This window comes from Pempheris klunzingeri, chromosome 15 (genome assembly GCF_042242105.1).
Source record: "Pempheris klunzingeri isolate RE-2024b chromosome 15, fPemKlu1.hap1, whole genome shotgun sequence".
Classification (NCBI taxonomy): Eukaryota; Metazoa; Chordata; class Actinopteri; order Acropomatiformes; family Pempheridae; genus Pempheris; species Pempheris klunzingeri.
This window is the reverse complement of record NC_092026.1, coordinates 21,274,648-21,300,952: the sequence shown is the minus strand read 5'-3', so window position 1 is coordinate 21,300,952 and position 26,305 is coordinate 21,274,648. Positions and strand designations below refer to the sequence as shown.

The window sequence follows — 26,305 nt, the reverse complement described above, 5'->3', positions numbered from 1 at the left end:
CATCCCACAAAAAAATAAATGTTTCCGTCGTGTTTGCCATTGTGATGGCATCTGAGACCACTACTGGTAGATAAACGGAAATCCGCCTCATGCATTATGTATTTCTCCTCATGTCATTATTTAATGGTTTGTGTGCTCAAAAGAATGCTGTGCAGGAGAAGGGAGGCATATGAATACACTCCTCAAAAGGTAAGCAAAAATAAATAACAAAATGAGAATAAATGCATTTTGAAGCAAACAGGAGCGGGAATGATGATTACTGATGTACAATGGAGGGAAATTGCCTTAGAAATCAATTTTTTTTACTGCACATATATAGATATCTACGCCAGCTGTGACCAATTACCTCAAAACGTTCCAAATCCATACGACAAACTAATTCTGAGCAGGTTTTGAGTATGTAGTGTGTTAAAAAGTATACTAAAACCACAAAGATTGCACACTAAATATGAATTTTTGCACAGACGAGACAAAGGAGCTGCTACTTAAGCATCAATGTTCAAACATTCTCTTTGTGAAGCTTAATTGGCAGCAACATTTCAAAGCAGCAATTTGAGTGACGCCCAACGTTATTAGAATGAAACGCTGATGTATTTCTGTACGAACTTAAACAGTAAATCAAGACAGTTAGTATAGTTTGGGTTTGGGACAATTTGGCTGATTGTCTGCCCAGCTATTCACAGTAAACAACAAAAACAGGTATAAATAATCAAGAAACCTCCTCCAATAACAGCACATAGATATGATAGATACACAATGTTCCACGCTTTTGTTTGTTTGGCATATAGTTCTCATTTAAACACATTTACTTAGTAAATTAATTCTACAAGAGCTCAACCAATACTAGATTTTGGCGCCATAATCCAACTGTATAATCACCAAATGCTTGTTTTCTGGTACAATAAACAAACGTTTTAATGAAGATCCTTTACTTTCATAGTAATTTGCTAACGACTACATTTAAAGAGTGAGGTTAAGAGACATTTTAGCGGTCCGTCGTGGAAAGGAAGTACCGGAATGGTGACGTTGTTTGTTTCTAGATGCTACAACTGGTCATTTGAATCACAACTCCTGCTTTGCCTCATATTTACACGATCGCCACAAAGTCCCAGTGAAGCTTGTAACATGTTATTCTCCCTCTCTCTGCTGCCAAGTATAAAAAAACAAAAAGAAAAAAAATCCAGTGGTCTTTTCCCACGCTACCCTGTCCTCCAGGAGTCAGTATGAATCAAAATACTGTACGTTTTAATAAAATGATTGCAGGTTTCGCTTTTGGGGAAAATAAGCGTCATGTTAGAACGTTCTGTATTTTAGCCGTCATGCTGAAATGAGTAAAGTTTGGGGTCAAATGACCACTACGGATTCAGCCATAATGTTCCAAAAATGTACCAAATTACCTTGGCAGGACCAAGCTCAGAAATACTAAGTAACAGCCTCCGTTTAGTGCAAGAAGAAACCGTTAAAATGTATAAGTATTATAATCCAAAACCAGAGTTCCACCCTAATCCAGTCAGTAAATAAAGTATGTAAAAAAATATAACTTCAAACAGAAGCGTCTTAATTTCAGGCTCATAACAGAGCAGATGTCTGAGAAGCATTTTCTATTTTTGTGACTCTTAGCATCAGCTTAAATGTCAAGCGTAATTAAAACTCAGTTAGCTCTCAAACTGTACTTTGTCCTCGTACCAAAACAGGAAAACAGTTGTTTTGCACACAAACGCTCGTTTTATAGTAAATATAAATACGTATAAATAGTAAGTATTAGAGGGTTTATCATTGAAGAGGGAGACACAGGAAAAGACAGCTATCAAAACCACATTTTTTCATTTTTATTTTTTCAATGCTTAATACCATGGGACAGGATTTTAAGAATGGAGACCTTATTTCAGTCAATATTTGCCTCAGAAGAAACATATGATTTGTATAATAATAATAATAATAATAATAATAATATAAAGTCTGCATTGTGTTGTGAGGAAAAGGAAAGGAGAGAAATGTACAAGAAGGAGGCACCTATATCCCCAGCTGGACCTGAACATTCCAAGACAAGAAGTAGAAATTACAAACTGAACGAATTTACTTCAGAGGCAATCCAGCAACAGGTAGCAAGGTCTTTTTGATGGAAGTTCTTTCCTTTTTTGTTTAAAAGGATTTAAAATAACATTTACAAGACACCTAACATTCCATTCAATTCTTATTAAAAACAGAGAGAGAGAGAGAGAAAGAAAGAGAGAGAGAGAGAGGGAGAAAGAGAGAGAGAGAGAAAGAGAGAAAGAGAGAGAGAGAGAGAGAGCTCTAATATTCTGACTGCCTCTTGCTCATGGTTCACTCTAGGTGCATCTTCAATGTTGACTGATAGTATACAACTTTCATTGTCCCGGCACATTACCTGTATAATCCAGCCATCAAAAAACAGAAAACAAAAAAGGGAGCAATCACTTTTTTTTGTCGCCTTGCTTTTCTCAACTCTCTGTGTGAACTAACCGTGTGAGATTGTAAAAAGGCGACACCTTCGAATGATGCTGTACAGATGTGTTCACTGTAGGCCACACTACCAATGATATGGCAAAGTCAACAGAAAGACTTCTCGGTTTTTCCAGGCCTGTTTTATTCCGGAACCGGGGCGGGGGGATACGGCTGGCATGCATCTCCCAGTCTACAAGATGAACTTCCCTAGGAAGAATCCAATGAAGATGGCTGCTATGACGACGAGGAGGGAGGGCAGGGAGGCGGTGCTGGCTTCTCGGCCGAGGAGGCTAGTAGAGTTTGATGTCATGTGGTCGGAGCGGGGTACCTTTCTCATTCTAACGCCATCGTCCTGTGGCAGAGGAAGAGGAGGAATGAAGGACATGTTATCTCACAGAAGAGAAAATATACAGGTCTCTTCTTATTACATCCATTTATAGACTGTATAAAACAAAAGAAGTGGATGTGGCTTCCAGGTTTGAAAAGTGATGCTAAGTGCCATGAACCTGTATTCTTCCTAATGACCAGCAGGGGGCAACTACACAAACAGTAGACTAACAGTATGGACGTATGGAGAACAGGACCCTACTTCTCTACTTATTATCTCAGTAAATGCTTTCCTAATGAGTTTATTCTCTCAGTCACTACTAAATGAGCATCACGCTGTTTTGAAGAATAATTGCTTAGGATTAGATCTTTCTTCTATACAGAGGCGGAGTCTAGGGAGAATGAACACTACTTCTGGCTCCAAAACCAAGATGGCGACGTTGCTTTGCAGCTCGGCATCGTATTTTGATCCCACGTTGACATAAACTCAAGAATTCCATCTACATCTTCCGTTTCATCCAAGTAAACATTTTTAGCATTTCAACATTTTTCCTACAACTGATTTTTGAGTTTCTTCTGACGTGTTGTATTCTTTTAGCATCATTTGAGGAGGGGAATTAATTCAGTGTAGCTCTGTTCCTTTTGAATGTCTGGAAGATTTGACAGTTGGAATCACAAACAATTTCTATATTCATATCACTGTGATAAATTAAAAATTTTCCACCAACAATGAAGCTTTAATGAAACAACTAGATAACATTACTTTTACATTACTGAGTAATGATGTAGTGTAGTGACGGAGAGAAACATTCCCACTTCTCTGTAGTAATTAAAGAGTTATCTAGTAAGGAAGCAGCTAATTTACTCTTCAAGTGTTGAACTGCGGGTGCTTTGTATTCAGCTGTTGAATCGATTGATTGCTTTTAAAAGCTTTCATTACTGAACAGTACTCCACATAAAAACTCCGCAGGCACTCCTCGCTGTTTGAGTGCTTTGACAAAACCATATCAAATGTAATTGTGCTTATATTTCTTTACACGTGTTGACATGACTTTGGTTTAGCCTTCAAGATTACGCTTGGCTGTGAGTGACAGAGCACCAACATCATTAATTTCCCACTCAGGTGGTGGAGGGCGACCCGCTCTCATTTCCAATTCATTCAACACCGCAGCTTTTAGAAGAGCTAGAGAACGGAGGAGGTTGCAGATCGTGAGGAAATGAGACGGACTGTGTATTCTGTCCTCTGTGTACACATTGGATCCCAGAATGATTGAGATATCTCGGATCTGGTTGCGATGCACTTGAAGGGTCCTCTAGCCATTTTAGGTCATTGTTTAAGAATCTCTGCATTAAACATATCTGCAAATTCTGATGTTTGTATGAAAAAAGGTGTTACACTAATTGTGGCCTTGATGGCCGATTTTGCTGCCATTCATTTTAATTGCAAAGTCAGTGTGGTCACATAGGAGTCCCATTTGCACGCAGTAATAGCATGCTATCTTGGTTTTAATTTTATACTGTGGAAAATGCATTACAATGAAAAACACAGCGGAGCCACAATGTTTCATCATGTTATGTATAATATTTATAACCACAGCTAACCTTTAATTGCCGGTTCTCCTCAGCCAGCTTATTCATCTCAGATTGCAGCCTCTTGCACTTCTCCAGCACTTTCTTCAACTCTGTGTCGTCCATCGAGGCAGAGACGGGCACCGAGGCTGCTGATGAGTCGGCCTTCGCAGAGTTCATCACCGGGGCCGCCTTGGTCGCCTCCACGTCATTCTGCCAGGAGGGGGAGAACCACTGAGAGAAATCCAGCATGCCCTGAGCTAAGTGGGGAGGTTAGCCTCTAGACGGGAGCCGGTGCCAAAGAAAGGCAGCCTTGTCCGAGGCCCAGAAGCTTGCAGTGCCAGATCAAAGAGACCGGGGAGGAAATGCGTCCCTCCAGAAGTCATGTTTGATGTGGCTTTGTTTTGTGGGACAGACAACATGACGGCATGGGGAAATGAAGGGCTTTGTAATGGAAATACAACTACTGTATTGTAGGTGAAGGTAAATCAATACACAGACAGGATATGATTTAGGCACCATCCAGTTATGTTGTGAAAGTCTTTTACTAGCTCCAACGCAATGCCAGATATTCTATACCAATAACAAAATAATACTTTTGACACTGGGTTTTCTGGCTTTTCTATTCATAAAAGATATCATGTTTCAGCATTTGTCAAAGACCCAAAAAAATCTACACCCTGTCAATCACGACAACATCCTGGTCCTCAGACCTTCATCAGGTAAAAGTAGTAGTCAACAGTGTGTGGGACTCTTTGGTTCTTATATTTTTAAAAATACTTTTTTGTCTGCAAGAGCTTCGTAGTAACATTAGCAGCTTTGAGTACCCATCAGTTCGTATACATCGTGATACATACACCCAGTCACTGTTGGTACTAAAAAGGCGTGAAGGTTTGGGACACTGCTCTTCTTACACTCTACAGAAATGCTGATCCTAAACATGCATTTTCGCATTATACGATTACACTTCATCTCAATCCTGCAGTTACATACTTCACGTTGGACATTACATACATGCTATACGTGCCAAAGCAGAGAGCAGATACCGTGCTGACTCAGCGATTAGCATGGTAGCTGCTTAGCTTAAGCTAAATCTGGCTGGCCTTAGCAGCTTTTTCACCTGAACTGTGAGGGCCTGCTGGACAGCTCAGTCTAGCAGCACTGCTTATCTAAATCCTGATTAGACTGACAGTTCATTAATACAGCCTCCCAGTATTCACAGTCACCAGTTTACTGAGTGCAAACTATTGCAATCCATTACTATAGCCCCGCAACAAATCCCATCTATGTAAAGCTTATAATGTTCTGTTTATTGTCGACACTCAAAGAAAGATGTTGATTCAACTCTGGGGATTGACAAAGCATTAGAAAGACACTTAATGTAATCCAAAAGAACACCACCACCATGTTGAGATCTCAAATTTAAATCTCCAGATACAAACCACTCTGAGCTATTCTAATATTAGCACATTACAATGTCTGATACTTGTGAACTAGTGTTTGGAGCAACCAACTAAGTAAACACCCACATCATTCAAACTCTTCTCTCACCTTGAGATGGTTTCACTGCAGCTGCACTTGGTATTCACACCGGAGCGCTTGGGCTTGATTTAGGCGGCTAACATAGGCACCGTTAGCAAAATGCAAAGTGCAGCTCAAAAGGCGCCGACTGCCTGGGGTTCTTGGACTCCACAAGAAATCAGCTGCATGCAAAGACTTCGTGCATCCCGCAGAGAACGTTCACATACCGTACAATCTGAATTTTAATTACGATGAAGAATGTCAGTGTTGCTTTTTTCAAAAGCAGCCAAGTTCGAGTGGGTCGATGGACACATACAGTTTTTAGTATTCAGAAGTCAATCTACATTTATTTGATATTTCTGGAGGTGCTTGAGTCGCCCTCAGTTTGTGCCAGCTCCCTTTGTTGACCTGGGAAGTGTCTAGACTGCTATGTGCCACCGCTGACACACCTGGAGCTGCCAGATGATTTGTTCACGCAGCAGCAGGGAGTTTCATGACAGTAATCCTCCAGATCTGCCTGGCAAACTTAAACTTTCACCATTTGAAAAATTGGCCCAGGCGAAGTTTGGAAAACGGCTGATAATGTATTGCACGTAGGGATTAAGCAAAAGAAACTCACTTCAGAGAAGACAAAAATTTTTTTTTTATATATTTCTGCACAGGGGGTGCAGTGCCTTTCCAAGCCTTTCAGAAGTTTTTATGTCTATGGAAGTAAAAGTGTGAAGTTGAGCGTTCAACATAAGTCTTTCAGGTTATGACTTCAGTTGTACGAAAATAAGACGTTTTTGGTGTGCAGCAGCGCCTCTTACCACTTTATCGTTTTCAGAAGGCAGCTCAAAGACGCATCTCAGCTTGGAATCCATGAGATCATCGGGTTTTGCATCTTTCCACTGGTGGAGATGAAAAATGGGCATGTTATTCATCAACTCAAACTGCAAGCAGCTGGATTCTATCCACACACACACACACACACTTCAACCTATTTCATACTAGTCACATGCAACGCAGCCTTGAATCTATGGACATTATAGAAAACATGCACAGCTTCAATCAAAATTCAGTTATTAGCCCCGTCTCATTTCCCTACACAAAACAGCCACAAGCTGTCACAGGCATACATTTTTCCATTGGTCTTGGGTCTGTGTTTTTAGAAATCACAAATTTCCTTACAGTCAGCTCCTTGACTATATGGTTTATGCTTTTATACATTCAACGACAAAGGTTGCAGTTAAAAGTGATTATGAGGAAAGTGAAAGATATAGCACAGAGTTACAGTGGGGTTGAGTAATGTCAAGGACCCAACTTATCTGATAAAACAGTCACCTAATTAGACTCCAGTTTACTTATCAGAACCCGTCAGACCTTTGTTCCCCTTCACTTCCTGGATTTAGCTCAAGTCAAGACAAGCCAGGCCATGAACAGACTGGAGAGAATGTGCTTGTGTTACTGACTGACTAAGCCTTTGCTGGCCTCTGGTGGACAACTGGAGAATTAATCTAAATTTGTTCTGTTCTGTTGTTTTGTCTGATAATATCAGCATGACAATCACCCCTTCATTAAGTGATTCAGACTTTAAGTAATCAGACAGAAATGAGAGTATAATTGGTGGACTACTGAAATATTGATGATTTCAAAATGTAAGGGTGGATGTAATTTGACTCTGAGGTGTTATCATGTATGTATAGGGCCTTTTACTTTAATGAAATGCCACAGTAATTTGTATCCATCTTAAATATTCTAAAAAGGAATGAAGATTCATCTAATATAAAAAGAAAAAAATACACACAAGCCCCACTTTTTTAAATTAGGATTTTAGAAATAGCATTTTCAGTTTTTATCATCATGTTGAGAGTCTCCAGGTTATAGTCAAGAGCTTGGTTGGGTTCTCCAATTTTGCTGTTCACCCTCTATTAATGTGAAGCATATTGTATATATATATATACTGTGGAGACCCGCACAGATTACACATACAAAACTGGTTTCTTACACAAGAAGGAGCAGGAGTTTGTTTATACAGTGTAATGCAGGTATGGAGGCAAACGTGTAAAATGGCTTTATAACTACCCGTTACGAGATGAAAAGTAGGCATTTACACATTTTAAAATCAAAACCTTTGCTAAAACTCCACAAACAAATGTAATTAAAAAACACTCACCAATGAATCCATGTCAGAAACATTTGGTGGGGCAAAAATCGTCTGCACCATGAATTTGTGTTTACTTTTCTCGTTGGGGTCATAGTCAAAGGGCTGTAGCATGACTGTAAAGGAAAGACAAAAAATAAAATGGTAAAATATTTGAGAAAAGACATTTCTACACAGAAAAATCACAGCCTAAATGTTCAGCATAATGGACTAGAAATCTGTTCCCCATGAAAACATTACCCAGGTTGGTGAGCTCATTTGCCTAAATGTAATATACTCTCAATGTAATGTGGAAATTTCAAGTTAGTACATTCGACCCACAGTGAAACCTGACGGCTGATGTCTGATCATCTCCTATCAGTTTAAGGAGGATGTTGTTTATTTTCTGAATTTAATTCAGTGAATACAAAATCACGCTTCATGCCAAACTTGAATGGTATCACTGTCTCCTGTAAAGCCCTGATGGGTGGCTGCCATCCATTCAGGTCACTGACTGTTTTGTGACAACATCATATTTCAGTTCTCCAGTTTTGTGTTAATACATGTGGCATTTATTCAGTTTGGGAAATACCACGATCTCTACAAAGCATTAGCTCAACTTGTCTGGGCGACTTAATGGGGACTGCTTATCGGGTCTTTTGCCAGATCGTTACTAAGGGTCAGCCTACTGGTCGGAGTCCCACCTATTTCCATGGAAACAGATATAACACTGGCAAAAAGTTTTTTGTTTTGAGAGCAAATTGTGCCACAATATGATTATATTTAAAATATTTATTCCATTTTGTTGGTAAATGTTGTTTAATCGCAATATTACACTTGACCGCACTGCTCTAATAATAATCACAGTAAAGCCCACCCTCTCGTTTAATATTGCTTAAATGTCTCATTTGTTCTGTTTAAGAGTAAACAACAACATGCACACGGCAACCTTAACACACACATACATCTCATTACTACTCTTTGGCAATATTTTCTTTGTAACATTCATGCCAATAAAGCTTACTGAATTGAACTAACATTTACAGAAATATCTGTCTATTTTAACATATCTTCCTTTGCAGTATGTCTGTGAACAATGCAGCATGTGTTTCCTTCGCCTTGGGTTACAGAAAATAATATTTTTTAATGCTAAAATACTGGGTGTCAGTAACCACTTGCAGTATTTGAACTGGCAAAGTGTAGATCAGTTTCTGTCTGCATCCAGTATGTCCGCTGCACTAAATGGGCCACAAGTGGAATGTGGATTGTGTGGACTTGTTTGAGTGAAAACTGCCTCCACAAATCACAGCTTGGGGCTTTAACACTTAGCTTGTGGCCTTGTTGACCTGCAACCAAATCGTGCCACATCTCCCTGACCTAGTTTCCCTCTCAGGTTTCCCACCGTCTCTCCCCACCACCAGCAACAACATTTTATGGACTAGAAAAAAAAAAAAAAGACATTTAATGAAGAAAAGCTCTGAAAAACTCACCAGAGATAATGACAGTTGCTCCGGCATCGATAACACCACTGTTTGGCCGTACACAGTACCTGCGCGGTGCAGTCGTCTTCACTTTGAAACACACTCTTCTGTCAGAGGGGTTCTTCAGTTTGAGGTTGGTGGTGACTACATCTGTGAAAGGACCTGGTGGACATAGAATGACAAACACAAGACGATTATCATCTCTGTAACACAACTGCAAAAGGAAAATAAAAGCAACAAAAAGCCATATTTCTATGACAAAATATATGCAAACACTAGGGCTGAAATTATTTCTCAAGAAACTGAACTGACTCAATTACAAAAAAATCTTAAAATTTTATCAAAAAGCTTTACAGAACCCTGTGTTTCACACAGATGATCATTTCTTTCACACAATGCCCTGTGCTGTGGACACAGGAGTGAAAGCAAGAGATGAAGAGAAGAAACAGGCCAGAGAAAACAACACAGTGACCAAGTTTGGGATCATTTCACACTGACACACAATTAAAACATGGTGTCAGGGTGTCTATTGTAAAACCAAACTAGCATACCGCAACATCAATGCTTCAGCAAAATGTTTTCTTTATAACCCAGAATGTAATATGGCACTTAAATGCACCACACGTGTTTTGTTTGACAGATATTGTACTTAATTTAAGCAATAAACATGTCGATTTTTCTAAAAAGGAAACCAATTAGATGTTCATTTTGAGAGACCTGTCCAATTTCCAATTGCTCAATCAAATCAATGGAATAATAGGTAGAATACAGATTACTAAAATAGTTAATAGCTGCAGCCCTAAAATACACAAAGCAGTACAGTCATTTACTTTGACAGTCATGTTTTTTCTATGATTAACCATTTGAGAACATTTTTCTGGCAGCACATTATGCACGAAAACAGAGCTGAAGGAGAAACCAAAATTTAAATTGTCTGCTGCTGCATGAAACTGCAAGGGAGATGCAATTTTCCAAAAAATTTAGAATACCAGACAATGCAGGGTAAATTTGTTTCATATTTATACTGAAACTGGAGAACTGGAGGAAATTCAATATTTGGAGTTACACCTCATCCCTGGCAGATGGATAGGGCTGCAGTGTTTTGGTGCCAGGGTTCAGAGGGAACTTTAAAAAGATTAGTTGGAAAAACACTGTCAGGCTGCAACTCAATTAGGCCTGCATGATTAAGACAACTAATTGAATAGTGAATGCCTCCGCTTGAATCTGCACTGCAGGATAGTTTTACTGTAAATATTGTAAAAACAGGGGCTAGATGAAGAACTATACAACACCAATACATTACCAGTGTTACTTCTATGCATATCAATTATGACCTGCAATAGATTTTCTAGTATATTAGAAAGGGATGCTAATGCCTGTGATTTCCTTAGTGTTACTGAAGGATTTTCAGCTACTTCCATCTCATTTGTAAGACATGTGCATACCCTGAAAGCACAGTATTTAGGAGGATGCTTGTCCTTCTTTATAAGTGGAGCCTTTTGCAAAGTTAAAACTTCATCTTAAAATATTTGCATCAACTATACAGTCCTGATAGAGGGGTATTACTACCTACAAGTTCAGAATGAGACACTCGTGGAAACCAGGACCTCCAAAAACTACCCACACTCGCTGCTTATGACTCCAGAAGCGAAAGGCCAAGCCACCTGAGTCAATTACGTTGTTTTCCAGATAGCTAATTTCATATAGATGTCCCATGTTCATATTGGAAATTAAGGTCCTGCCCTCCTCCGGTGATATATCAGGAGATCAATAGTTAGCCCTTCATCTTGTGACAGAGCTTGCTTCAAATTAGGTCCCTAACCATGGTCAGCACCATCCAGCTTTGATGAGCCATGTCATGTCAAAAACAACTGGAAGCCAAATTAGAGGTACCCAAAACTCAAGTAGCACAATTAGCATGGGAGTCTGAAAAAAAAAATGTCCCATGATGTCTGGACATCGTTGCATTGGTACTTTAGAAGAGGCCTACTGAGATTACCTGCTACACTATTTGGTAGTTGCTCTGCAAGTGTTTATTTTGATGTGACAAACTGTAACATAAACTTGGGTTTCATAGAAGTTGTCTCAAATGACCAGTGGTATTTACAAGTTTTCAGGCATTTGAAGGCAACCTCCTGATAATAAACTAGAAGAGTTCAGACCTTGAGCTCCAATTTTATAGAGGAAGCGCAGGTTCAGCTTCGCCTTCAGAAGCTTTGAGGAACACACCTTTATGGGAAGCATTATAAAGAGGAATTTAAAGAGGAGTTTACTATTTTCTTAACAGCTTTGGTCACTAGGATACATGCCACAGTGTTATGAGGTCCGACACAAATAATTCAAGTTGATAAAACACAGTTTTCTTCAGAGTCTACTAATTCACAATACAATGGTGATTTGCCTAAAGTTTGGATGCCTTTGCATTGATTTCATACAAAAAAAACCAAAAAAAACATGGAAAACATCCAAGAAATGAAAAAAATATATATATTCTTTCTACTTTCAATACTTTTTATGGCTTGGTTGCAGCTCTTGGGTTCACAAAGCCTACATTCAGCCTCCCTTCACACCCAGTGCTCAGAGAGATAAGAAGCAATGCATGACCAGATTGGAGTGGCTCCACCCAGCTAAAGCTAACATGTTATGGTAATGTCTTGGGTGTTGTTTTCAACACAGGTGCGTCACAAAGGCATTCCTACAAACCTGAAAAACCTTGTCACAGGCACTGCGTCTACAACATGTGATATTTACATGTACAATCTCCATTAGTTCTCCCTGTACAGCTTTGTTTGAAGCACGTGGCAGAAAATATAAGGTGCTTCCTGCGGTCGTCACACCTGGCTATTGTAACAAAGATGGATACTGCGTAAGGAATGAAGCAGTAAATGTGGTGCAGATCAAAACACAAAGCAGTAATGATAATTACAGCTTGTCAACCATTCTTCTTGACATGCCTAAAGCTCTTTTTGGTGTCGTGGTGGGACAGAAATCATCAAGATGGGCACCTGTTCTTTAGATGAGAAAGAAAAAAGGACGTAAAAACGGTCTCAATTTATTTATCAAACCCTCTTCTATGACACACAGACTCAATAAAAACATAGAGACCGAAGACAGTTGTGTAAATGCTTCTGCAAAAGGGAGTTTGAGGTAAAAATCTACACTATGTGTCTTTAATACACCGTGAGCGTCGCTAAAACCAAGACTGAAACGGATGAAACACTGAAAAGCAGTTGTGCGCATCAGATAAACACCCACATAGCCTGCATCCATTGCCTAACTCGGAGATGCCACCTTTGCTTGAGCAGCGTTAGCACCGTCTCTCTCATCTCGTTGCATGTATGCTGAGTTAGGGTCCCCCAGGCCAGTCCAATTCTAAAAATACCAGCCAAGGAAAGGAGGGCTGCCCCCTCTAGCTTGCTGGAGGAATCCCAGCAGAGGCTCTAAAACAGACCAGCTCTCAGATACACGCAGACCAATTTAGCTCGGCCTCTGTGACAGTAAAGGAGCTGTGGTCATCTCCCTTCTCCTCCTATTGCTTCTCACTGACAGAACAGGAACCATTTTATTTCCTACAGTGTTTCTCCTAAAACACAGAAAACCTTCCAAACTGAACGGTCCTCTCTTTTTCCAATTTTATTTAGTGGTTTGGATCAGATTTGGTACATCTAGCATTTCAGGCTGGTTCATACCAGAGACAAACCATTAGCCTGGGCAAAGGTGCAAAAACCAAACTCTGTGAATGACACTTTTTACACAAGAATTTAAAAATGAGGACTATTTAAAAATGTACTAGAGCAGATACAGCTCTGGCCGAGATTAAAGTCAGCTTGCTAGTTATCCTCCTGAGGAAAAATACCAATACATTTGCAAGTGTTTTCCATTTTTATTCACATTTCGTCCTCATGCCTTATAAGATGACACGTTTTGCTCAAATAGAATGGGTGTTTGATTAATTATCTGAGTATCAGCATCACCTTTGTCATCAACTTTGCAGATTAACCTTGCATCCCTTCCAATATACAGTACAAGCTTAAATGGAAAATGTAAACCGTGTGACTGATCGGTAATCAGAATAAGTTTGATTACAGCAGAATTTCTTAATCAAGTAAAATGAGGTCCATGATCAGATTATGATGGATCATGCCTCAGCCATGAGAATATCAATATCAATTAAGGTTCAGCTAAAGGACAAACATTCATTAATGAATTTGGCTTTGACTCTTAACCTCCTTTAGAAACCTTTACATATACACAAAACAACCTGACTGAGCTGACCAGTGCAGCCAGAGATCTTCTATCAGTCTTTTAACTATTTAACCGAAGCGGCTGAGGCACCAGTAACCTGTTGCACTAACTAAAACACAAGTTTGATCAGATGCTCAAGATTGAAGTCACTACCACTGATTTTCACGTTTTAACTTGCTAGTTTAAAGTACCATGAGTTTGATTTATTTTCAGCTGGATCCACTGTGCATCTTCAATTCCTCTACCTGATGATGCAGCTGCAGGCTTGACAGTAGCAGAAAAAACAAAAAAAACGCAGATCAATTTAATGAAGTACTGAGGATGATTAAAGGTTTGGGGGTCGATGTGCTATTGCTTTTACTCAGCCTGTAGTATCGTTCATGCAATGATGGATCTGAACTGTGTAACGGTGTACAGGGATGTGAGAAATCAGTTTCACATAGGACACCTCATAGCCGAAACATCTCCATCCCCCAACTGGAGCTATCCTGTGGGTCTGGTATTTGAACTGGTGACCTTTTTAATGATTCTGTCAAGTGCAGGCTACAATCCGCATCCACTCGTACGTAGTCCTAACCAACAATCACCCTCTTAGGATCAGCAAGACAATAGGCTGAAAGATGCTTGGCTGTATGACAGAGATCTATTCAGTAGTAATAAAACAGTGCCTCGCTGACAATAATGCCTGCAGCAGAGACACAGACTAGTAATTGGGACGAATACAAGAAATGTAGAGAAGAATTTTGGGTCAAAATGAATAATGGTCATGATAAACAGTTCAACTGCTGGGATTGTTTTACAACACCATGGCCTTCAGCTACACTGAAACTTGCACTGACATCAGCACAATACAGTTTTACTGCTAGCTGTTACCTCTATCATTTGTAATGGTCACCTAATAAAAAGGAGCAACAGTTGAAATCACACTAATGCCAAACTTATGCTACAGCTCGGAGTTTGTGAAGCGACGCGACGTGGATGAAAAGTCTGCACGATGCAGAACAAGACCGTTTGTTTATGGACAGTTAGCTAACAGTGTAGCTAGATATCAACTTTTGCATTAGCAAGCTAGCCTAGCTATCATTAGCCAATGGTTAACTGACACATCATTGAATGTTATCATCGCCAGGCAATCAGAGGGGAACTAATGTGTGGAAATCTTTAGTTTCCTATGAATGGGCTGTAAAGGAAACTAATATTTTACTGAGCGTATTTAGTTAGCTTTCGTTAATGGAGTTAAGATGAAGGAACTAACGTGAGCCAAATATTAACATTGCAGTTTACGTTAGTTAGCCAAGTTTGTCACTCCAACTTGTCAGGCACTTTACCAGCTTGACATGGCAGAGGTGTGTCAGGTTTGACAGTAAAAAAAGTTTATTTCCATATTACGTCCGGGTTGTGAGCGGTAAGCATTTCAGGGAATAGGCTGAGCCCAGAGGAAACAACAGTTTGCTGTTGCTAACACTAACTAGCATAACGTTAGTAACGTTAGCTCCCGGCGCTGCTAAACTCAGAGCAAACACGGTGAATTGTCCGTTCACTTTAATTCCCTTTTACAGTTACTGCCAGTTGCCCCACATTCTTCCACCCCTTTGCAGGGTGTTGTCAGTTCAGGCAGCCGGTCGAGGAGCACGCCACGCCGGCTATCCACGTCACTAGAGTGCGGGGATGCAGCGGCCCGTCTCGTCTCAGGCTAACTTAAAATGGCGGTGAATGCTAGCTAGCTAGCTCGCTCGCTAGCAAAGAAATTCGCTTGAAGGGAGTGTGAAATCTTCTGCAGTCGGGTAATTCTCCGCCACGACTCGCCGGACATTTCACGCGTCAGGAAGTGTTGATTTAACGTTACGTACCTTTAAATTTGAGGTCGGAGGGAGGGTCGAGGATAAGGACCTGATCCAACTTTGACATTTTAGCTGTGGGGATGCACTTGATTTCGGTATCGGGGAGTAACTGACAAGTGGAAATCCTGGATCCCCTGCTGCCACCTCTGAGTCAAATGCTGACTGAGCTCTGAGGACGAGCATGTGGGTACAAGTACTTGAACGCGCACTACCCTGTTGCGCGGCCTCGTGGCTCGGCAATTGATGTGATTATGGTACAGTAAAGTATTTATACTGCATGTACACCCAAGTACTTAGGGAGGAAAAATACATCCTATAAAATGAGAGGAGTCCAGACTTGATCCGCCTCAGTTAAATGGAACTTTCAGTGGACTGTGTTTGAGATTTAAATACACACCATCAGTTATTATTATTTGTTTTCTTATTCCTGAAAACACATGACAGTCTTATATTGGGCTGAGATTTCCTTATTAATTGGGTGGAACTTACACAATGAAAATAAACTTACAAAAAAAAAAAAGTTAATATATTCTTGCTTGTTTCCAGTGGTGGAAGAAGTACTCAACACTACACTACAGAAATACTATGAAAGTATCAGCATCAAAATAATTAAAGGTGCTCAGTAAATGTAGTGAAGTAAAAAATTTTTTATTAGTTTATTATTTCCCTCTGCAATATAGTGGAGTGGAGTGTAAAGTGGCGTAAATTAGAACTACTCAAGTAAAGAACATGTACTTTTTAAAATGTCTGACTGATAATCAGCCAATATGAATATTTAGTTTGAAAAAATCTGGTGATAATATGTTTTTTTTTTTTTTAAATAAATACATAGGTGATTTTGGATAAAGATCCCTAAATGCAGTCACTAAATAATTGGGACCATGCAGCAGGACACATTACAGTTAAATAATAAACTGTAATGAAAGCATAAATGTAGATATGATATTTATAGTTACTTAGCAAAAATTACTGCCTTGGTCATTACGGCATTATGTTTAGTTGAGTAGGTTTTCTTTCCCACACTTTTCCCACCCTCTCAAAAGAGCAACAGAACTTCACATAAAACATGATTATTTTAATATTCTTTGGATGGCCCATATCACAGTGATCTCACCAACAAAGATGTTTTTCTTTAAAACTAATTGAATGTAGGTGTAGGATATGATAAGAAAAAGTATAAATAAAAGATATGTTTCTCCTTTGTGAGACTTGAAGGACACTGGAGTTGTAAACTATCACACTGTGTTAAGGTGAACCAAACTGCAGGATTACTTTCAGATCTGTTTAGACTCCTGTCATTAACAATCAAATGTGTGATTTTAACTTTTTCTCCACAACTTGTGACGATGATAACGTGAGTCTTGATCTTCAAAAGAAGAAAAGTCAAACAGAAAATAAGAGGTAAATGGTTAAAGACATTTATGGAGAAGAGTTCTGTTTGCTGTTTGTTTGCTCATTTTTAACAATTTATGTCCAGGTTTGCTCTCTTAGAGACTACTGACAACTGCTATTAAATCCATCTTCGTGACAAGGAAGTGGCCCTCCCCACTGTAAGCTGCTGAAGGAGTAATCCACTGCAGTGTACCGAATGGGACAGCATGTAATTTGTGCTGTTTACAGCTTGTCAAAAGGTCACATGAAATAAACAGTATGTGTGCAAAAAAACCACACGGGACTAATTTGTTGACTGGTTGTTATTTTGGGGTTAAAGTTATTAGGCTGTGGAGTAATACCACTTCCCCCAAATTGGAGTTTCTTACATAAGGAGAGTTAAGATTATTGAAAATTTAAATTTCAATAAGATATGCTACACTGTTTTCCGTTTTCAGCAGGAGTTCAGGTTTCAGAGGCGTCATGGTGGCTCATTTGAGATGGAAACCATGTTCTCATGGTGTCAGGAGGTTAATCCAAGTCCTGACCTTTTTGTGTGCGTGAGTGAGTCCCTTCTTCTCTCGCTTGTTTTCCTGGTTTCTGTCCACAAAACTTTCAACATAAAATCAAAGAAGCTATAATGTGAACCTTTAAGAGTGTTCTGCTCTGGCGACACTTAAAAATAAACATATCTTATCCTTAAAGTCTGTCAAAGTAACACAAAAACAAAACAGAAAAATAGAATAATTACTACTTTATTACACTGATTAACATACAAAAGTTACTCAGGTCTACAGAGGATACAGGGAAGCATGACTTAGGCATACAGTATAAGGATGGCTGCAGATAAGTGGCAGTTTCAAAGTTCACTGTTACGCGTACAGTTTGTCTGTACTGATTTAGTCAAGTGATTTATGCATTATTCTAGCAATATGCACTTTTTAGCCACGTCATACATTGTTTAGAAAAACATAATAAAAGGCACTTGTGTGGCGACAAATATAGTACTTGTTAAAAATCTCTTCACAATGTCAACATGTAATCTCTAATAAATCTTTTCTGCTGTGGCATGGAGGTAATATCACACCAAACTGCATTGAAAAATCTGCATTTATGACAATATCCTGGGAAATTTGACATACTGTGCGTGAGGCCCACCGTGCAGCTCCTAATTCAGTTTCAACTTTCAATTTCACCTAATGACAGCGTTTTATTATATTACATTACATCATAGTGGAAAATTGTAGTCACATGTCTGACATTTGCTTTAGGTAAAATATCCTTGGTGATTATATGTGACACACATTTACCCATGGAAACCCAGGACACAGAAAAAAAAATAAGGTCACATCTCTTTCTGGGAGGTATGTATAGTATGTTTTTCTTTCCAGTAAGCAACACCACATTAATTGGCTGAATTTTTAAAAAGGAGTTTGGTGTGACTTTACATTAAAGAGAGCAATACATGTTGGTAAAATGAGACTTAAAAACTAAACTGAATTCCATTATCTCGTCATACATGTTGGTAAAAATGGTAGATTTCTAAATGACTTTTTAAAATTTGTACTAACAATCTTAAGTACAAATGTACAAGAAGTAATACGGTTATCCATGTTGAATTCAAGCTAACTTTCATGTCAATTTCAGTGTGTTATGAGAAAAATACTGTACTGTAATTGTTTCAACACTTCATTAACAGTAACTCCAAATATAACTGTGTTAAATGAATGCAAAGGTGCACCTATAAATTTGTCAAGTGGTCAAATCCAAAAAAAAACAGCAGCTAACAACACAGATAACTATTTTCAATGATACCCTTTTTCCACACTTTTGTAAGCTAAACTTTATTGGTTTAGGGCTATATTCCCAAATGCTTTTTAAGAGTTTGGTTAGTATATAAAACACAAGTCTTTTGGAACTGTAACAGCTTTAGACATGTTTAGAGTAAAATACATGCAGGTCTTTTCTCATAAAAATAAATGGAAAACTTGGGTTTGGCAGTCGTATGCAGCCATTCTCTGTAGTGAAGTCTCAGACAATACATATCAGCATGTAGAAAACATCTTTAACAAATCACTATGTAAACAATTCTAGTATTGGTCACAGTGTTTCAACAGGGAGTGTCATACTGTAATTACGATTAAGGCCTCTAAGTTGTTCGTTGTGCAGCATTACAGTTAAACCCTCATACAGCAAATACGTGTGAAACCACATGACGAAGTGGAATGTAAAGCCGCTGCATTTGAGCTATAGAGCTGACTGCTCGCCTCGGTTTGATCTCAACCACCTTTTATCCAAATAGTCTAATTCAGTTCTATACAAGAGCGATACATACAAGCTCTGTGGGAAGAAAAGTGTGTCCTTGATAAAAATCAATGTTATAAAAACTTTAATTTAATGTGTGCCATTTAAAAGCCACAGCGCAATGAAAACCTACAGAGCAGCTGACTCTTGTTATGAAAATGTAGTTGCATCAACAGCCATACACTGGCTTTAAAAAGCAGATCAGCTAGATCACTTGTTATGAATTTGTGCTGGATTTTAAAGTTACTATGGAAAACAGAATGAAACTGCCTCTTTGTATCGAGCCATGTACCATACCACTATGACAGAAATCTTAATGTAATTCAGGCAGAGCACCACCCGAGGGGGGCAAACGTTAGGCTTTCTGTTTCCTCATCAGACTTAAAACTGCTACAAATAAATGAAATAAATGTGCAATGACACATATAATACTGTTGGTGGGTTTTTCTGTTTCATATTGCAGTTGACCACACGTGCAAGCTGACCTCTGTCTGTCCACCATCTTGTCTTTCCCAGGAGTAAGACACTGTGTGCATTGTGGACTGTGTGCTGTGCTGGCGGGGTCCCTGCTGCTGAAGGAAGTAATCTCATCAGCCGCTGTTGGTACTAGCAGCATCTCCTGGCGGACGGAGCGGGCTGCCTGGTGAGTTTAAAGGACTCGTTGCTTTCCACCTCAGGGTTTTCCAGGGGTGGAATCTGTTTACCTAAAGACACAGCACAGGGTCATTTACAGAGCTAACATGGCACAGTTAACTGTTTTAAGCATGCAAAGGTTCATATTGTTACTACTGCAATGTCTTTGGCAGTACATCCTAATAAATAGTAATGGGAGTTTTATTTATGTAGCACATTTCATTACACATAAACTCAATGTGCTTTATACTGAATAAAATATTAAAATATAGGAATCAACAAGCATGAATAGCATAAGAAACATAAATATAAAAGAATATGAGCAGGAGTAAAATGTAGAAATCAAATTAATAAAACATTTACTCAAAGAGCATTAAACACACCACACAGCAATAAAAATCCCAAAACATCAACACAGTCAAATAGAAACCCCTGCAGCATCACACAGACACACATGTAACCAGCTGTACAGCAGTAAACCGCCACTACGAGCAGCCATAACACAAAACATTATGGTTTACTGCTTTTCTTAGTACAGTGCATAGTCTACAGCCAAAACATACCAACTTCAAAAGGTTATTTAGATTAAACATATATGTCCAAAATGTTAATCTGTCATTTTTGTTGTAAACAACAAGTATTATGGAATTTGTCTCACATTATGGCAGAAATATATTTATAGATTATGAAGTTGGAGAAATGAAAATAGAAAATAAACAAACACCAAAAAGACAGTTAGTTTGTATTTGAAAGAATTAGTGTTTTTTTTTCATTTTCGTGTCATCATTAAAATGGTCCATCCCATATGGGATTACACTGTACACAATACGACATAAATAACAGCTTCGGGGATTAAAAGGCTTCTCTAGCCTTGTTTCTTTTAGTCAACAGCTGATGTTTAGCTCTTAACTTCTGATGTTGAAAATAATACAGTATATATAGACACACATGACTCAGATACATACATACAGAAAAGGCATGAAACCTACTGATTTTCTGAAAGAGCTCCTCCACATTGACAGCATTTCTGGCACTAGTTTCGATGAAAATAGCTGCAATTGATTCAGCAAACTCCTTAGCTTCCTTCATAGGAACTTCCCTGTAAAAGAGGGGGACATCAAAGTAAGTGTGAATGCGAGTTCACAGGTAATGAGGGTCCAGTCAGGCGCTAACAAGTTTGCTGTGAAGAAGACCATACATGCAGGAGGAGTTAGTGCTGATGTGATAAATATAATGAAACTACAACAAAATGGTGCCGCTATTCATAAACCTTGAAAGCAAGTAAATAGAAAATAAATATGTCCAAATACAAATGTGTGTACAAAGCCACTGCTGTGTTTCTGACTTTACTCGAAGGCAAAGAATGTACAGTAGCCAGCAGGGACAATATTCGGAAATTGAAGAATGATTCTTAGCCATGACATTCATAGACTTTTGTCTCACAAAGATACTGGTGTCTTGGGCCACGTGTTTCAATGTTTTGGAGGCATTTTTTTAAGCTACATGTTAAATCTGTAAGAGCTTGCTGTGGAGAAACTTGTAGAAGGAACTGATGCAATAAAACAAGAGTCATAAGAGCGATATGTTCATGCTAATGCTGGACAGACCTATAATGATTAAAAATAAAAACTTCTAGTTTTCACTTTAAAAGGAGAGCTGCAGTGTTTTAAAGGGTTAATTCAGATCAGAACCAATCCTTTAAAACACCAAAGTCTCATCTTCTATGAGGGAAAATTCCTCCTGTTTTTGCCACTTAGAACAACAATCTGAGAAAAAAACGAGCACTTTTAATGGATGTACTCAGACTGGCGCAGCTGCCCATAAGGATTATGTTGCAGCCATTGCAGCCTACTTTGTGGCTGTCAGCTGAGGCAATCTACTGGACCAATTAAAAATTGTCATTTAGACACCAACAAATGTCAAAATAGGGCCCAGGTTTAAAAATAGCAGAGTAACCCTTTAACTCAAATACTGCTACCATTATATATCTCTGAGAAACAGTTCCAGAGTATAGTTGACAGAGTATATGAAAAGAAGCCTTTGCTCACCTGATGTCTCCTAAATCGTTCTTGTTCCCTGCTATGGCTACAACGATGTCCTCTGGACCGTGTTCTTTCAGCTCCTTCACCCACTTCTTCAGTGTCTGGAAAGAGTCCTGAACAACAACAACACACCATGGTCAACTCAGGGATAGGTTCTCCATGAGAATATGTCCTACATTTCAACCAACTTGTGTCACATATTCATCACATTAAATTGTGTTTTTCAGACAAGTTTCCATTAACAAACCAGGAAAAAATGACATGTGTAGGTAATGGAAGCAGGGCATCCCAGAGTGATGGAAAAGTAATTGAATTTTACATCAAGCTAATGGTGTGAAACCAGCTTCTTCCGTTGCACACATTTAATGTACCAGGGAGTTACTGAACACAACAGTAGCTCCAGTGGTACAGTTAGGGGTGAAGGGCATTGCTTCAGCCCCTCAACAGTTGCCACACGAGGCAAATAGGGTTATTAGTTATTCATTTCAGTTTTTTGTTTCGTCATCTGTTCTGGGGATTTGAAACCATTGACCATGTCACCACCCTGCCCAAGACTAGAGTCACTCCATTGATTCAAAGACGATAAGTGTTCTTACCAGTTTAGTAATGTCATAGACGATGACAGCAGCAGCCGATCCTCGGTAGTACATAGGAGCTAATGAGTGGAACTACAAAAAGACAACATATAGTTGGCAAGATCAATCAATATATCAAATCAAGTCTTATTTGAAACCCACAAAAGACTGTCTGGATCATAAGAGTAAAAATATTAACCCAAAAAAGAGTATGCTGCACTCCGAGTCCACTATACCCATACATTCTTAAGCGATGAGTGGACAATGGAAAAAGTTACGTCCTTACAAGTTTCTACTCCTCTTAACTCAGTATGAACGTTGCTCCAGGGTTTACAAGAATGTTCTCACTATAACAGCCTCTACATAAAAGTTACATTTAAATGTACCTTAAAGGTGCAGTGAGTAGGATTAGGGGAAATTCATTGGCAAAAATGGAATGTAACATTCACAATTATGTTTTCATCAATGTATAGTCACCTGAAACTAAGCATTGTCGTGCTTCCATTTACTTAGAATGAGCCCTTCATATCTACAACCAGCACTGATCTTCTTCAGCAGAGTCCGCCATGTTTTTACAGCAGCCCAGGACGGACAAATCTGGAGGCTTTTTGCTTTCTTATTTTGAAGTGGCAGCTTGAATTTGGTAACGCGAATGCACTGGTTGGAAGACGAAGAAGAAGAGCAACAAGTGATTGCTGGTGTTGGCTAACCATTTTGTGACAAACAGAGAATCGTACTTATCACCTGAAATCATACTTATTACCTGAAGGCCACCGTAGTTTCTCCTAAGGGAGCAGTGAGCCCTGCAGTGTTTAGTTGGTTGCAATCTGCAACCTCACCACTAGATGCCACTAAATCCTACACACTGCAACTTTACAGTCATTGTAAACAGTTTTGTTAACATTACACCAAACTTCCATATTTGTTGATATATGAACATGTTAAATGCATCCATGGCTTTATTTCAATGTTTCAAAAGCAAGCTTTGTTTGCACCACATTGCAGTCTTCTTCTCTTCTCTTCTACTAGTGCACCTCTGACTATATAGCACAGGACAACTGATATACATTATCACCTACTGCAGTCAGCAGAAATGTTGATCACATGATCTCTGTGTTTGTGGCATTACATGCAATACAAACAATAAGTTGTCTAATCATCATAAAGTTGCCCTAAATCACTACCAGTGGTCAAAAACTCTACAGAGTGCCTTGATATTGCGCCGTCGTTCATGGTAGTGCTACACTCACATTTTTGTGTTAGTGTGTTACATTGTTCACTGATGTTTACCATAACGATAAACTGCACAGATAAGTCACGTGTAATGCATGTAATATTAGTCCACAGATAATGTATGAGATATTGACCTTTAAGCCCTGGTGACAGAGGTTTCATGGTGTCATTTTCACACTTCAGCAGAAAACTCTCGCACTAGTTTTTCCATGCAGTAAGCATATCTGGCAAGCTTCAACTACACCCCACCTCTATAAAATGAATCACAATGATGACGCCACAGTCTCATGACCTTTGACCCCAGTGTGAAAAACCAATTACATGCCTAATAATAACTCTGTGTCATGAGGACCTCTGACAATGAAATCATTGTCACTTCTAGCTTCCTGTTGCCAAATGTAATGTAAAATTAGCTTTTTTTTTTCAAGAAAATGTGATTCATAAAATCATGTGTGTTAAAGTTAAAGCTAACAGAAAGCAAATGAAGACTGTCTGCTGTGGGTGTACTCACCCTTTCCTGTCCGGCTGTATCCCAGATTAGGAATTTGTGTAGTTCATTTCCACATGGGACTGTTTTGGTTAGGAACGATGCTCTGCGGATGATAAACAGCTTTTCACAACAATGCTTCTAAGCATGTCCTTTTAAAACGGCACAGGAAACAAATAACACTGAGAATAATGAACCTCAAAAGCACTAGTGATTATGGGTCAGACGCAAACAAAAACAAACATCAAACTAGAAAGAGCCAACACAAAGATAACAGTGATGAAGGAGGGCAAACTTTTTAAAAATCCATCTCCATTGATCTCACTAGTCTCACATTTTATCAACTGAAGTAATTCCCTTAGTGTGTTTAAACATGACATTTTGTACCTAATACCAGTAGCTAGGCTTTAAACATCTGCTAAAAGCGACCTGAAACATTTCTGTAGAAAAACATGCATAAACCAGTTAGCATTGGGCTAAACGAGCCTATGGTACTGAGGCATATTTGTTTTATTTGTTTAGTAAAATGGGGTAATCAATTTATCTGGTATCAGCCTAAATATTGTTCCTGCTGTAAATCAAACTGTTTTTAAGTGATGTTTAAGTACTGAGGATTTCCTCTGTTTCCTATGATGGGTTATACTATGATCAGTATGTCAGCTAACTTACCATTAGTATGGACGATTTGATTTTAAATTTCTATTTAATGTGAAAAATTGCTCGACTTGACACCTCACATACTCAAATTAAACTAGCCCGATTTGAACTTTGACTTTGGAGCAAAGATTAGGGAAACATCAGTCATCAATCACGCCCCTCTTGTTTTCACTGCTTCCCACTATCAAGCTGTGTTTTGTGAGTTGCTCAGCAGGGCCTCTTACCCTATTGTGGGACTTATGTTGTGATCAAAATGGTCCTGAACGAATCTGCAAACAATGCTGGATTTCCCAACTCCAGTATCCTGAAAAGAGAAGGTCGCACATCAGTCACAGTCACTATTGAACCCTATTGACTAGACAACTGTCTGGTCACATCACATCTCCCCATTAGACATATAGGTCACGGTTAGTCCAGGAGCTCAGTTCATGTCATGAACCCAACATAATGCATCCCCCAAATCACCTAAATAACAAGTAAACGAACATATTTGCGAGCATTTTGGCTTTGCATGTTTAAAAACACAAATAAAAGCTGCTACACTCCCAATGGTAGAGGGGGGGTGACAAAAAGCTAGCAAACACCATAGACTGTATGCTAACGACGGTGCGTGGCTAACCTAACTAAGTTTGTGACTATTAAACTGCTCGGTAAGCATGTCGGTGGCCTGAAGCGGAAAATACAGGCCTGGTAACCCTTCCTGCAGCTCTGAAAAGGTTCCCCTTTTACCTCACTAATGAACCACCGGTTTGCAGCGCAGACGCCTCAGTGAGGAGGGAGCTGCTGCGGTGTTTTGCTAACGCAGCAGGAAATCTAACGGCTTGTAGCGGCTGGTCTCACGGTGACGTAATGGCGTAATTAACCGTCAGAGCCGTTAAAAAAAACAACTAAAAACGACACACTTGAGTCCAGTTTATGGATTAAAAAATTAAAAACACGACGAGTAAAGGAATGTGAAAGACAGCTGCGCCCTGTGGCCGACCAGCTAGCTAACGGTTAGTGGTTTTCAGTCAGCTAGCTATCAACATTAGTCAAAATATCGAGTTTTCTGACGAGGAACAACACGATGAAGATGAATAACCGACATTAACAGTAGTATCCGTGTCAGTTAGAGTGGCTAATGGCTGTTAAATTGTCAAAATGTTGTCGGTAAGTTAAACTCGCAGCAGACAGGAGGAGTTTTCCCCAAAGATGATCAACAAAAAAACATCTGCCACTTACCCCTAAAAGGCAAACTTTGAGCTCCCGTATGGCCATGGTGAGTTCAGAGGGTTTTTAAATCATTATTTTTCTGTGTTCACTCAGTGTCTTTGTCTCGTCATGCTTGAAACTCTGCTTTTTTCACCCTCTTCTTGGATAAAAGAGAAACCCAGCCCTTGAGCAGGCAGACAGGCTGACCGTCTACACTCAACCACCATCAAACGGCCTGAA

General features: G+C 39.2%; 2 protein-coding genes across 2 annotated transcripts; both read right to left on the bottom strand.

Moving 5' to 3' along the window:
* Nucleotides 1-1,807: 1,807 nt before the first annotated feature.
* Nucleotides 1,808-15,757, bottom strand: vapal (VAMP (vesicle-associated membrane protein)-associated protein A, like). The gene is made up of 6 exons (XM_070845816.1): nucleotides 15,582-15,757; nucleotides 9,496-9,648; nucleotides 8,039-8,142; nucleotides 6,693-6,773; nucleotides 4,396-4,575; nucleotides 1,808-2,818 (listed from the first exon to the last, which is right to left on the bottom strand). Exons 1-6 carry the CDS (start codon nucleotides 15,637-15,639, stop codon nucleotides 2,657-2,659), a joined length of 738 nt encoding a protein of 245 aa, XP_070701917.1. The 5' UTR covers nucleotides 15,640-15,757; the 3' UTR covers nucleotides 1,808-2,656.
* Nucleotides 15,758-17,682: 1,925 nt separating this feature from the next.
* On the bottom strand, nucleotides 17,683-26,288 carry rab31 (RAB31, member RAS oncogene family). The gene is made up of 7 exons (XM_070844728.1): nucleotides 26,096-26,288; nucleotides 25,099-25,178; nucleotides 24,242-24,323; nucleotides 22,519-22,590; nucleotides 21,929-22,035; nucleotides 20,870-20,979; nucleotides 17,683-19,951 (listed from the first exon to the last, which is right to left on the bottom strand). The coding sequence occupies exons 1-7, from the start codon at nucleotides 26,129-26,131 to the stop codon at nucleotides 19,854-19,856; spliced, it is 585 nt and encodes a 194-aa protein (XP_070700829.1). The 5' UTR covers nucleotides 26,132-26,288; the 3' UTR covers nucleotides 17,683-19,853.
* Nucleotides 26,289-26,305: the final 17 nt, after the last annotated feature.

Coding starts and splice junctions, on each gene's coding strand:
- rab31 (XM_070844728.1), bottom strand. CDS start 26,131: ATGGCCATACGGGAGCTCAAAGTTTGCCTTTTAGGG. Junction 22,591..24,241: donor ATACAGCCGGACAGGAAAGG/GTGAGTACACCC, acceptor GTCTTTTTGTAG/TTCCACTCATTAGCTCCTAT. Junction 19,952..20,869: donor GGAGCTCTTTCAGAAAATCA/GTAGGTTTCATG, acceptor CTGTGTCTTTAG/GTAAACAGATTCCACCCCTG.
- vapal (XM_070845816.1), bottom strand. CDS start 15,639: ATGTCAAAGTTGGATCAGGTCCTTATCCTCGACCCTCCCTCCGACCTC. Junction 8,143..9,495: donor AGCAACTGTCATTATCTCTG/GTGAGTTTTTCA, acceptor TTTCCTTTACAG/TCATGCTACAGCCCTTTGAC. Junction 6,774..8,038: donor TTTCTGACATGGATTCATTG/GTGAGTGTTTTT, acceptor CATCTCCACCAG/TGGAAAGATGCAAAACCCGA.